At 48.6% G+C, this 13,825-nt stretch overlaps 2 protein-coding genes across 4 annotated transcripts in view; one reads left to right on the top strand and one right to left on the bottom strand.

Annotated features, from left to right (window-relative positions):
- MARCHF10 (membrane associated ring-CH-type finger 10) overlaps positions 1-3,998 on the top strand; it is a 30,903-nt gene extending 26,905 nt beyond the window's left edge. For all 3 annotated transcript variants that reach the window (XM_048516925.1, XM_048516926.1, XM_048516927.1), the window contains 2 exons: positions 1,482-1,595; positions 3,870-3,998. In XM_048516925.1, the coding sequence (XP_048372882.1) occupies positions 1,482-1,595; positions 3,870-3,947 (192 nt within the window). In that variant the 3' untranslated portion in view covers positions 3,948-3,998. The remainder of the gene's footprint in view (positions 1-1,481; positions 1,596-3,869) is intronic.
- The window catches only part of KCNH6 (potassium voltage-gated channel subfamily H member 6), a 534,004-nt gene that overhangs the window by 519,654 nt on the left and 525 nt on the right, over positions 1-13,825 (bottom strand). The window lies entirely within an intron of this gene.

The following is a 13,825-nucleotide window of genomic DNA, read 5'->3' as shown; positions in this document are numbered from 1 at the left end:
TGATGGATCCATGCCTGGCCCCTGGCCAACCCCCCGTGGGTGCCCCGCTGGCAGCCCAACCCATAGCACCAGCCCCACCAGCCCCCCCAAATTTCTGCGGGCCAGGCAGGACGACCACAGGGGGAAAGAGGAGCTGAAAGCAACTTTCAGTGGGGATCCTGAGAAACTCTCCTGTTTCCTCGTGCAGGTGGGCTCCTACATGATGAGAGATGAATTCGATACCGATGTCGAACAGGTGTCTGAGGTCGGGGCGCTGCTGGAAGACGAAGCCACTTCATCAGAACTGGCTTTGCCCAGCTTTGGCGCTTCGATGCCTCTTCAATAAACGCTCCTGATCAGTACCTCAGAGTCCATTTATTGGCTTGAGGTTCCGAGACCTTACAGCGTCCCTTCTGTGCTATTGATCAGTTCAAATTTGTAACATCCCCCACTCTGCACGCACGTGTGTTTCTTGAACAAATGCATTTCTTTACCATCTGCTCACATGTGCTCCATGTGTGCTTTAGTCTGTTCTACATGCAATGGGGTGTGTGGGCCAGTGGCGTAGCGCCAATGGGCAGGGGGGCAAGATGCCTCGGGCGGAGAAGTGGAGGGGAGGCAGGGGGCATTCTGAGAGCGTTCTGGAGCGGGCGCTGCTGCAGCAGGGGCGCGGGGGGCACAAGCGCCCCAGCGCAGTTTCCCCTTGCTCCACCCCTGGTGTGAGCCAAACTGGACAGGACAGCAACAGTTTAGCATATTTAACCTGAACCCAGTCCAATGGGTAGGTGGGGGTGGGAGGGCAGCATTAAGAGTGAAAGGGCCAGATGAATAAGGGGAGCAGTCCTGGCTTGATTCTCTACTGCCAGTCACCCAAGGTGATTTTTCTCTGAAACATATTCCAGTGCCTGGCTGGGGGAAAAAATCACTTTGGGGCTTTCCCCACTACAGAAGGGAGCTAAGGTCGACTTGGTTCCCTTCAGTGGAGGGCGATTCCAGGCTGTCCCCACAGCAACTGAGTTGGCCCCCTGGAACCGAGCTAAGTGGGCGGGATCATCTTGGTGCCTGTTTCGCTCCTCAATCGTGGTTGGTGCTTGTGTTACGGCAGGAAACTGGAGTGTTGTTTTTTTTACAGTTTACAGTTACATGCACTTTCTGCCCTCCACGATTGTCCCGTTCTGGATATGCCACAAAAGCGGCTTGTGATTGATTGAACAGATGAGGTGTCGTTTCGATGCTTCCCCACTTCGAAGCTTCGAAGCGGTATCGACCTTGTTCCAGCAGAAAAGTGTAGTTCATAACTGCGACATGGATGTTGCAGTTCTTGGGGGCGGGGGGGGGGGGGACTGAGACAAAACAATGTTGAGCTCGGTGGCAGTGGGGATTCACTGAGGCGAACCTAGGTAGAAACCAGTTCAACTCTGTCAGTGGGGAAAGCCCCTCTGTGTCCCCACATCATTGGCCTCAGAAAGACTCACCGGCTTTGTTTGTTTGAATATCTACAGGCCCAGAGTGAGCTGATGAACTCTGGTCTCTACCTTGTGCTGCTGCTTCATCTGTATGAGCAAAGGTTTGCAGAACTCATGAGGCTGAACTACAACCAAGCCTCCAGAGATCGGGTAAGAGGCATTGCTCCCTCATGCACATTCACGGTTTGCACAATAATTGTTACACACTCACTAGCGCTTGCTATCATAAAACGGGTAAAATTTGGATATGGACTCATTTCTCCAACCTGCAGCTCTCCAGATGTTCATGGACTACTATTCCCATCAGCCCCTGCCAGCATGGCCAACTGATGGGAATTGTAGTCCATGAACATCTGGAGAGCCGCAGGTTGCAGATCCCTGAACTTCAGCTCCATTGGGCCTGCTGATTGCCTTTGAAGAAGTGCATCTCCGCTTTGCCCTTTTTACACAAGTTTATCACAGCTCTTTTTGCACCCAGGATCCTGCAGCCGTATCATGGGATAAATTGTCCTCCTTGGCTGGATAAGAGGCTGAAATCAGGTTTTAATGGGGATGAAAAATTACAGTTAGCCTCTTGGCTAATTGACAGTCGCTATAAGACACTGGTAGTTGCCACAGGAGTTCCCAGAAACCTGGATGCAAGTTTCCCATAACTAGCTCAGGCGGAGCATTTGAGGACATCTTGAGGAAGTTTGAATGGTAACTCAGACGTTGTCGGGTTTTTTTAAGGGTTGGTTCAAGGAAGATAAATGTCTTGTTTGAACTTGTGCAAACTTACGTAGCTTGTGAAAAACGCAAGAGCCGTGTACTCCTCAAATGTTACAAGGTACACAGAGTGCACTTCCTATAGAGGCAGACATCCTATAAAACAGCAATATTCTTGTTGGAAATTGTTTTGTGTATGACAGGCTTCAGCCTTAATTGTGAGTCACAGTCTACAAAGCTAGTTCTGGAGCTCCTTGCTCCCTGGGCATGCAGGGACCCGACTCAGATCTGGCCCTCAGTGGGTGTGGCTCATGGGCTTAAGACAGTCACAACCTGAAATGGCCCTGGGAAAATGCTGATGGCTACATGTACATTTCAGAATTGGATTGGAAAACTTGGTAGTGTGCATTTAGACCCTCAATTCCTGGGTGGTGAGAGGCAAGGAGCAGCTGTAGACATGGAAGGACACGGTGAAAAGACAAGAAGAGAAACCTTTGAGCGGCAGTCTCCAAGGAACTCAAAAAGCTAAATGCATGAAGGACATTTCAGCAGAATTAGTCAGCCGTGTGGCTGTTTCATGAAGCATCTCATGAGTTCTTATGCACACCTGAAAAAAGAATAGGAAAGTTCCCTTTCATAAATACTGCTTCCCAAGACCTATTACTCACTATTTTTACTATTCTAACTTTGTTTACATCTCCGTTACCCTCCTAGGGAGGAGTCCAGCCGTTCCCTCTTTTTGGGGAGGCTTTTAATGAATTGGGTTATGGGACGCCTGTTATTATTGTTTTGACCGCTGTTTTAATGGATTTTAGTAAATGCAGCAATTGTTTATGTGGTCACTATTGTGATCCTTTGTTATACATTGTATATATGCTGGGGATGGGGTGGTCTACAAATCCAAATAATAAATAAATAAATAAATATTAAACTGCAAAGCTGGGGTCTCCAACCTGTGGCCCTCCAGATATTCATGGACTACAGTTTGCATCAGCTCTGCCAATTGGCCATGCTGGCAAGGGCTGATGGGAACTGTAGTCCATAAACATCTGAAAGGCCATAGGTTGGAGACCCCTGCCACAAAGTGCCTTGTGGTACCTTGTAGATTTACATATGCACTGGAACAGAAGCTTTGAGGAGCCAGCCAGAGCCCAGCCTGTGTATCTGGAGAAGTGGCTCATCAAAAATTGCCCCACAACAAACTTGTTCATTTTGAAAAGGCGCCACAAGATTCAACTTATCTTGGACTTCCAAAGCATTTTTGTCCTCCTTTGTTTCATACCCAGCCTCACAAGAGTTTTCTCCGAGATATTAAAATGTCTGAACAGTCCAGACGAGCTTGAACTTGTCAGCAGCTAAACAGGATTGACCCTGGAGGCTTCTCAGGAATGCCAGGGTTCTGATGCCGAGGCGGGCAACGGCAAACTGCCTCCGAAGATCTCTTGCCTTGAAAATTCCACCAGGGGTTGCTATAAGTCCGTGGTGACGAACCTTTGGCACTCCAGATGCTATGGACTGCAATTCCCATCAGCCCCTGCCAGCATGGCCAATTGGCTATGCTGGCAAGGGCTGATGGGAAATGTAGTCCATAACATCTGGAGTGCCAAAGGTTCGCCACCACTGCTATAAGTCAAAGGTGACTTGGCCAAAACAAAAACAGTTCAGTGCTTCATATTTATATGTATATTTATGCTAGTCTGTGTCCTCCTTTCTCTTTAGCTGTCCAGACAACCCAGAACGGAGGAAAACCAAAGTAGGTTTTTATCCAGCTTTCTGCTTAATTGTTCTCTATGTTAACAATTGCTGTAGCTCATAAAGACTATATATATTCCTTCCCATCCTTAATATTAAGACATCTCTATTGTGTGTCTAGACCAGTGGTGGCAAACCTATGGCATGGGTGCCAGAGGTGGCACTCAAAGCCCTCTCTGTGGGCACGCGCAAACAGAGTGCCCCCCCACCCACATCTAGGCTGGCCTGGGCTGCTGGGCTTGATTATTAGCATTAAAGCTAAGACCTAGTTTTGGGGAAGCAGTGTAGGTAACCCTGTTAAGCGCTGTTAAGCCTCACTGATTTTCATGTGAAGAACTAAAGCGCGATCCTTTACCTGGGAGTAAGCTCGGTTGCTGGCAATGGGTCTTGCTTCTGAGTAAACCCTCCTAGGGTCGTGATTCACCCGTTGGAAGAGTTGCACGGTTGCTTCAAAGCAAAGCCACCGACTACCACCAAGCTTACTCCCGAGTAACGCACGTCTCGACGGCAACTGTTTTTTCTAAACTAAAAACCTCAGTATTCAGGTGAAAAAGCCGTGTTGGCACTTGCGATAAATACGCGGGTTTGGGGTTGCAATTTGGGCACGGTCTCAAAATGGTTCGCTATCACTGGTCTAGACAGATAATAAAAACATGCTTTTCCATACTACTTATGAGATTCTGTCCCATCATCAAGAGGCATAGCAAGGGGGGAAGTTCCTGGTGCACTGATACGTCCTCCGGCCCCGCCCCATAATGCCCCCGCCACGCCCTCACCACACCCACACGGGGGCACGCCCGGTGTGCTGTACACCCCCATTCCCTTAGAGTTACGCCTCTGCCCATCATGCATCTCACTTACATTTGTGCCCATGGTCAATGGTACCATCTAGTGACTGCAAAAGAGAGCAAATATACTCCATTGGGTCCAGGCAAACTTTTTGCTTTTGTTCCCTGTGAGGCAGGAGGAATGAGGGTAACAGATATCAACACTTTTCTGGGGATACTTTCACCGGCTTTTGATAGTCCCCCAAATGCTAAATGATGGTCATCCCATTCAGGGAAGAGGCCCTCCAGCTCTCTGAACAAAACATTATGACATATAAGCGTTGAAAGCGAGCTCTTACATTGTCTTCTGACCCTTGGAAATGTTGCAGCAGAGCCTCAGCCTAGTCCGGGTCCTTTTATTTCATATCTGTACAGCAGATTGTGCAGATTGTGCAGACCCAAACTGAGACTTTGTATTTCAGTTCAAATATGTCAGTGGAGTTACATAACCTTGTGCTACTGCTTAGATGAAAAACCATATGTACACTGCATTGTGACATGCTTAGACTGAGGGCCTTCCAGCACATAGCGCGCCATCTCTCCCCCAAGGATGCTTTGATAATGTATAAAACGTTGATGTAAACATCTTTTGAAACTTCAGTGGCTGCCATCCTGTAGCCCTTCCTGAAGGTCAGTTTAGTACCTTGTAAACCAGCAGACATGTATAAAAAATGAAACGGGCCTATTGCTTTATGTGTGTGCAGATATTCACCTGGATAAAGGAACAATATATTTTTGTTATCCAAACACAGATGTCCTGTTGAAACTGTTGAAGAGCTAGGATTCTGGATCCATTGTTAAGCATAAAAAATACTACAAAGCAAAAAAAACAAAAAGGCCCGAGTTCAAAGCTTTCTGGTTCTTTCACTGCTATGTTTGTCTTGAGAGAAATCAAAGAGATGGATTCATTCGCCTAAGGGAGAAAACAGGCTTACAAACTGTGCTGACATTTCAAGAATCTCAATCTTGAATGAAGGACATGTGCACGCACGCATGCACGCACACACACACACAGAGCGAGCGAGCAATGCTGTTTTAGGCACAGTCCACTTGCAAGCACGCACATGCCAACTCCTTAGTTTCACTGAACAAAAAGAAAGGAACATATGTTGTCTCTGTTGCAATGGATGAGGAAAACTATTTTGGTCTCATCTGCCTAGAGAACAACTTAGTAAAAGCCCTTGAGGCACTAAATGTTAAGATTGCATAGCTCCATAACTACACAGTCCCTCACCCGTGCCCTAAACTTGGGTGGGTCCAGTGGTGGGATCCAAAAAATTTAATAACAGGTTCTGATGGTGGTGGGATTCAAACAGTGGCGCCGCCGCACACATGCGCCTCCAGTCCCTATTGGGCAGGGAGGTTGCTTTAGTAACCCCTTCTTGGCACTCTGAAAAAATTAGTAACCACTTCTAGAGAAGTGGTGAGAACTGGTTGGATCCCACCTCTGGGTGGGTCCAGCATGGGCTGACTTGTGCACAGCTTAGTCCTCACTGAGAGGTAAGAGAGTGTTCGAATGGCATTCCTGATCCCTCAAGTGAAGCCAACTGAATACATTCTGAGAGGGAAGCCGGCAGTCTCTTACCACAGTCAGCAAGAAATTGGAAGCTAATAAATGTTAGGACTTGTTCCATGCGCATTATGAAACCAGAGGTCTCTTGGATGAACAGGAACATTTCCTAACTACTGCCCATTCATATAAAGAGGAGAAATTGCCTTTAGATGGAGTTTGCTGGACAACCTGGTGAGAGACTGTTGTGGCTGATTGCATCATAACCTCATGTGGAATCCACCCTCACCTTTGCCACCAGTCTGCTGCCAGCCTGCTTAGACTGACATTTTGAGAGACAGCACCCCCCGCCCCCCCGTGCTGCTCCCTACAATGAATTAAGTGGAGGGAAAGTAGCTGTATAGGACCTGTCACTGTTGCTTTGGTGGACATAATTAGGTTTTCTTCTTTCCCTATCAAGCAGCCGTGCTTTTTTTAATCTGTTGCCCATCTTCAGCTACATTTATTATTTCTTTACTCTGTTTATTTGTATTTAAATTTTTGTTCAATTTCTAGCCCGCTCTTTCCCAACCAAAGTTAGGCTCAGAACAGCTAACTACCATACATTTATGCCATTCAATCCGGGGTCTGCAACCTGTGGCTCTCCAGATGTTCGTGGACTACAATTCCCATCAGCCCCTGCCAGCATGGCCAATTGGCAGGGGCTGATGGGAATTGTAGTCCATGAACATCTGGAGAGCCACAGGTTGCAGACCCCTGCATTAAATGAGCAGTCATAAATCCTACATATAAGAATATTAACGCTGAAAACCTAACTTATCCAGAAACTACCTTAAAAAAACCTACTTAAAAAGATGCCGCCCTAACACTAAAATCCCCGCTTGCAGTATTAGTGAAGGAGCCCCGTGGCACAGAGTGGTGAAGCAGCGGTCCCACAACCAATGGTCTGCTCACAATCTGAGTACAATCCTGATGGAAGTCGGTTTCAGGTAGCCGGCTCAAGGTGGCCCCAGCCTTCCACCCTTCCGAGGTTGGTAAAAGGAGTACCCAGCTGAGTGGGGCGGGTGGTGGTAAGGTGTAGATGATTGGGGAAGGCAAAGGCAAACCATCCCAGATTGAAAGCCCAGAAAGCAGGATGAAGGGGCAGGGCTTGTGGGACATCTTCAGCACTGGAGCTCTGCAGACATGGAGCACCACCCACACTTGGAGCTGGACAAAAAGATGAGATGCTTTGGGAATAACTGAAAGCTTTGATGCTTTACGAAATGTAACAAAGGAAGAACACAGATCACTGTTTCCCACAGAAGGCATACAACCTCAGTCATTTTTTTTTTAAAGCCCAGGGGCCGGAGGTCAAGTTTGCCTTGCAATTGCATTCTCTTTGGCTTGTTATAAAGGTAGAATTTTGGGTCGAGTCAGTGATGGAGGAGCTCCCACATAAACGTAAAGAAATCATTTGTTTTGGCGGAATGAGTTTTTTAAAATAGAAAGAAGCCTCGTGTCGTTTGAGGGTTTATGGAGAAGTCGATTTATGGAGGATTTATGGAGGAGAAGTCGATCTATGGCTACCCATCTTGATCCTCCTTGATCTGAGATTGCAAAGGCCTGAGCAGACCAGGTGCTCGGGAGCAGCAGCAGCAGAAGGCCATTGCTTTCACATTGTAAAGGATTCAATGGTGTTGATGTACGGGCCAGCCGCCCGACCTTGACTACATTCCACAGCGCGGGCGACGGGCCAGCTTCTTCGACGGAGACCTTATCTCTCCGAGGGAGATGAGGCCTCCGTTCCCATGGGAATCCGGGAGGGGGAATGGGATGCAGTGAGTTATAACCTGTGTTTTTGGCGGGAGGTCTCATTCCTGGCACCGCGCAGGTAATGAGCTTTCGGAAAGATAAATCTTAATAAAACGGCCTTTACACCCAAAAAAAGCCTTTTATTTCTGCTTCCTATGGAATTCCTTTACATTGTGGCAGTGGAATCCTAAGTTCCATCTATATTCCTAGTGCAGTGGACCTCTGGTGTCTCTTAACATGGAGAGGTTGAATATTCTTGCGGAAGCTAAAAGCGCGTAGCTCCCCCAAAGAGGGCTCCGAGCTTTTCCCTTCATGGATTTGAGAGGAACCGGCGGGAGAACGGGTCTCGCTTTTGGTAATCCTTCTTTTCCCCACCTCGTGATCGACATGAGTTCTACCGCACGTCGGCACGAGGGACGAGGGAGGCTTTTATCATGTGGACTTCACATGAGTCGCTTTGGGGCGCCGGTCTATGGATCGAGCGCCTGTGGATCGGATATCTGCCCGCTTTCCATGTGGATTACAAACTCCCCAGGTGCAGCCTTCCGTCACGGAGGAGATTTTGCGGTCTGACTACCTTTCATGCGTAATCGCAGGAGTCCATTGAACGATTCCTGGACTTTCGTGATTTTGGTGGGATGCTCCCAAGAATCCACCGCGGCCCCCAGGGGATCCCCGGAGATTAAAGCAGCTGGATCTGAGATGTCCCGTGGAGCCACCGGTGGGCACCGACGTCCTGCGGTCAGAGGAAGAGGAGTCCGAGAGAGCCTGCACTCCTTCCGGATCTATTCCCTCTCCCATCGAAAAGCAGAGCTGGGATGAGGAAGTGGGTCTTCACTGCGAGATGCCCAAGAAGCATGGGCCTGCGTGAACTGCAGCTATGGCGAAGAGGAACGGTAGAACAGCTGCAGCAAGAGCGTGAAAACCCGCAAAAGAGACTACCGGATGCATTGACTCAAGCGAAGGAGAGAGAGCTGAAGCTGCCTTGGAGAGGGAACTGAAGCAGCAGCAGAACAGGACAACCTAAGTTGGAGTCTCCCGCTGTCTCTGCGGTATTGAAGCCGGCGCCAGAGGGGCGACGCTTCGCTGGGTCCTGCCACCTTCTCCAAGGACCGCTCCCCGCCTTTAGAACGCCGCCAGCTGCACCGGGCGCTGGTAATTCTCCACCTCCACCGCATTCCAGCCCCTGCGCGCTAAGAACTACACGTTTTGCATGGGCTTTCAAGGGCCGTGGAGAGGGGATACTACAGGCCTCCAATAATACTCAGTTCGCCCGCTTTTCGATGGGGACCGCCTCCAAACTTCCCTACTTCATCTTGCAACTCGATGCCCACATGGAGGACTATGATGATTTCTATACCGCCTGAGCTACTAAAAATACGGGACATCGCCTCAGTCCTGGATGGGCAGGCAATGTTCAATGGTTTAGGACTTTTGAACTCCGCGGTAAGATGAGGATATTCTCTACGGGTGCCCGCGATTCCTCCAAGTTTCCAAGGGCTCGCTTCCAAGATCCGGTGCTGAAAATGAAGCTTTATCCGCGACTCATCAAATCTATCCAGCAAGGCAACCGCTCGTTTGCAGAATTTGCCCGCGGAATCTTCGCAGGCGGCGGCTGCTCGACTCTCCTGAGTGGCCTGGATGCGACATGAAATGCGAATACTTCTCGGATGCTGACGCACGGGCAAGTTGCGTTGAAACGGTAAGCTTTTAATTCCAGATCCCCCGCGACTTTTCATTGCTGCTGATTGATCAATTGGGATCCTTGGCGGCGTCTTTGCTTAATACGCCGCTTTCGTGTCAGGGGCCGCCCAATTTCAAAACCTACCATTTATCACTCACTACTGCTGTACTACCAATGCCGCTTCCAGCCACTTCTAATCGGTATCTAATTCTCCGAAATATTGCCGCCGGCTGGGGATTGTGCTCTTTACTCGTGGAGGACCAGGTCATCTTAGCCGCCTAACCGCCCGAAAAAACAGAAGCCAACGTGCTCTGGCTGGCGCTGCGACCCCATCTGCCAAGCTTTCACCACGCGAAATCCTGGCCAAAATTTCAACAGGCTGCCAGTTCAAGGCGAGTGCTATTGAAGGCGTACCCTAGAGGTGGGGAAGCAGCTGAAATAGTGCGCTTTCTTCAGCCCCCATGGATATGCGTTCCACTCCAGACGTACTGGTGAGTGAAGGCAGCTTCCCATCAAGGCAAGTCCAAGCCGCTTCTGGCCAACCCCGCTTAAGCATACTCGTATTATAGCCTTTAGCCTTAGCCCAGATTCTGGCTGCGTCCCCATTGCTTAATGCGGCGTTCCCAGGTGGCGGAGTGAACTGGCTCCAGTAACTCAAGTCCCCCCCTGGCTAAGCCCATACCTATCTTCACCCAAAATGGGACGGCAGTCCTCTCGGGATTTCTAAGGCTATCCCGCCTGAAGTTCTAAAACGCAACCGTCCTCCCTCCGCTGACCATTGGGAAAAAATTAGTTTTATTCTCTGCCAGTGGCCAAACACTCCATGAAGTTCTGGGCATGCCATGGTTGTTGTTAAGCAGGGCTGAACCAAAATTCGCCCATTTCGAAGGCGAGGATCTTAGAATTCACTGACCATCCCTGCGCGTGAACATTGCTACGAATTGGGGGGAAAATTCGCCTTCTCCATGACACCCCTTCTGGCTTCATCATCAGCTGACAGCCAAGCTCATTTAACTGCTCCCCGACATTCTACCGTAATATTCCACCGGCTTACCAAGATTTGGCCAGAGTATTTCAGGGAGCAAGAATGCGCATCAGCAGGTTGCCAATTCCCATAGAGGGTACACCTCGACTGCAAAATCAGAATACAGCCAGGCATGAAGCTGCCCAAAAGGTAGAATCTACCGCGATGAGTCCTAATGAGGAGAAGGAACTTCGCGGCTTTAGACAAGAACCTCGGCCTCGCTGGTTCATATCAAGCGGGCTACCAAACACACACACGCCGTTTCTGTATTGTTTGTAAAAAAGAAAGATGGCTTCTTTACTGCTCTGGCACCGATTACCGAGGACTCAATGCAGTCTCTTCTGGTCCATTAAATACCTCTTTGCCGTTGCTAATCAAGGACCTTCTAGACGCATTGGGCAAGGCGATGCATCTTCACCAAGTTGGACTTCAAGAGAGAAGTTTACTATAGAGCTACACCTTTTGCTGAGGGCCATGAACACCTGACTGCATTTAAATACTCTAAGTTTGGACAGTTTGAATACTTATAATAATGCCATTCGGGTTAAGTGGGGGCCTCTGAGCTTTTAAGGTCTTTATCAACGAAGTTCTCCAAGGATTTATTGGTATAAGGGAGTAGTTAGGTATTTAGGGATGACGCTTTTAATCTATTCATAAAAACTATGGGATAGAACATGAGGCGCTATTCTATAGGGCAAGGCTACTGAAACGCTTGCCCAACAACTCCCTCTACAAACTTTCAAAATGCTGTTTCTAATTAAAACCTCTCTATTGACTATTTCCAAGCTACTGGATCCTCACCGAGGGGCTTCAAGACGGATCCCAGCTAAGACGATGCAGTCCTCCAGTGGCCTGCCCCTACCAACCGAAAAGGCATGAGCTCCAATCTTTTCTGGGTTTTACTACTTTCTATCAGACTTTATACCTCTAATTCGCTGAACTGACTCTCTCACTCATAGACTTTCTAGATGTGACTAAGGGTAAAGATCCATTGACTGCCAAAACCTGGGGCCCTCTTTCCTTGGCTCCAAAGAATGCCTATTGTTCTTCAGCTTTTAAAATCCGCTTTTACTACCGAACCTATCCTGAAGCAATCTTGATCCGGGATTCTCCTACTTGTGGTTCACGTGGATGCTCTCTGGATAGCGCGCTTTGGGTAGCCTAGTTGCATAGGCAACAAAGATGGCAGGCTGGTTCCAGTGCTTGGCTTATCCAAGAAATTCTCCCGTGCTGAGCTCAACTGGACTGTAGGGGATGTAAAGAGACTGCGGCTATCAAAGTAGCACTCTCCACTTGGCGCCATTTCATTGAAGGGGCTAAACACTTCTTTCAAGTTTGGTCGGATCACAAGAATCCTGGGTCAGCCTTCTTCTCTCAATTCTGAGATGTCTCATGAAGCAACTCTGCTAAGCCGATTTCTTTTCAAGTTTCTCTTTCTTACGGTCTAATTTTTCCTCGGAAAAACCAATAAACTGGCTGATGCGCTCTCGCGCCTACTCCGGGAGGGGGGTGGAGTTGCCTTTTATCGTGAGGATATTCCACGCACTGCTCTCTCCACCTCCCAATTAGGGCTGGCTGTCACCCTATCTCAGACATCCGCTCAGCCTCCTCCGCCCCATTCCTCGGCCTGGTCTCTCCTTTCCTACGGGAACTCGAGGAGTACGGGCTGGCGCGAGCCTCCTACTTGGAAGGTGACTCTCACCTGGCGCTTTGAGAATGGCGTTTGGAGGCCAGCAGATTGTTGGCACGGGCCTCCCCCCCTCCGTAAGCAGGTTCTCGAGAAGCCTGCCATGACGCCCACCAGGCTGGACATTTCCTTGGCTTTCTAAAAACTTCTGCATTTCAGTCTGGCGTCAGTTCTGGTGGCGCTGCGATGTATGACATTGAGACGTATATTAAAGGTTGCTCTGTTCGTGCTCGAAGCTAGTTAAGAACGTTCTGTGAAACTCCGCATGGACTGTTATTGAAATCCCTCTTCCCGTGGCTTCCCGCCTTCTGGGAAGTCATCTCCATGGATTTCCATTATGATTCGCCAGAAAGCCGCGGCAAATACGGCCTTGTGGGTGGTGGTGGACTTATTTTCTAAATAAGCCCATTTTATTCCCTGTAGTTTCTATCCCCTCCGGCTCCTAAGTTAGCACGCCTGTTCATTCAGCTATTGTTTACTGGGCTTCCATACTCCGGGCTCTTCATATAGTGGTCTCCGACCACTGCCCTAATTCATTCTAAAGTCTCTGGAAAGCTTTTCTAGGGTTGTTGGGGGCCGCCCCGGCGGTCGCCGCACTCTACCACGCTTAAAGTGACGGTGAGCCTGAGAGAACGTACTAAGAACTCCTAGAGCAGCATTTCATATTTTGTTACACTCAACTATCACCAAGCATAATTGGTGCGAGTTGATTCTCATTTTGTAGAGTACGCTTTAAGTAAATAATGCGGTTCATAGCAGTACAAAAAAAACCCCCTTTGAAATTGTGTCTCGTCGCTCCTTCCTGCTTTGTTATAAATCCACTTTTGCGTGAAGTACTGGGATCCTCCTGAAAGCTCTCAACAATGGATTTCTTCTCTCATTTAGGGGTGGAAAATGTGTCCAGGCTGCCTTTATAATTTAGGCTAAAGACTTCTAAAAACTTCAAGCTGATAAGCACTGCATTGACTTCCCTCTGCGTGTGGGCGCCTGGGTGTATTTGTTCACTAAAAACTTCAGAGACGTGTATAAATTTCTAAAATTAGGCAAAAGATTCTCAGGGACCTTTCTAGATTAATAGGCGCAATTAATGATGCCACTGTTCCTACTGGATTCTCGGTTTTAATTCTCTTAGGCACATCCATCCTGTCTTCCATTCCAGTTTACTCAAGGAGGCTCCCATTTCCGATGCTCATAATGGCACCTGGGCCGTGAGAGACTCCCCACCGACTAATATTGATGCACAAGCAAGCATTAATGAGATTGACGCCATCCTGGACTCTCGCTTTAATCGCAAACGCTTTACAAATATTTGGTCTCTTGGGTGGGGTATTCCTCTGCATAACTAATGGGTCTACTCCGGAAATATTGACGCTTCCACTTCATTTCCTCTGCTTTCC

Source organism: Sphaerodactylus townsendi, linkage group LG15 (assembly GCF_021028975.2).
Source record: "Sphaerodactylus townsendi isolate TG3544 linkage group LG15, MPM_Stown_v2.3, whole genome shotgun sequence".
Taxonomy (NCBI): domain Eukaryota; kingdom Metazoa; phylum Chordata; class Lepidosauria; order Squamata; family Sphaerodactylidae; genus Sphaerodactylus; species Sphaerodactylus townsendi.
This window is presented reverse-complemented; position numbering and strand designations above follow the sequence as displayed.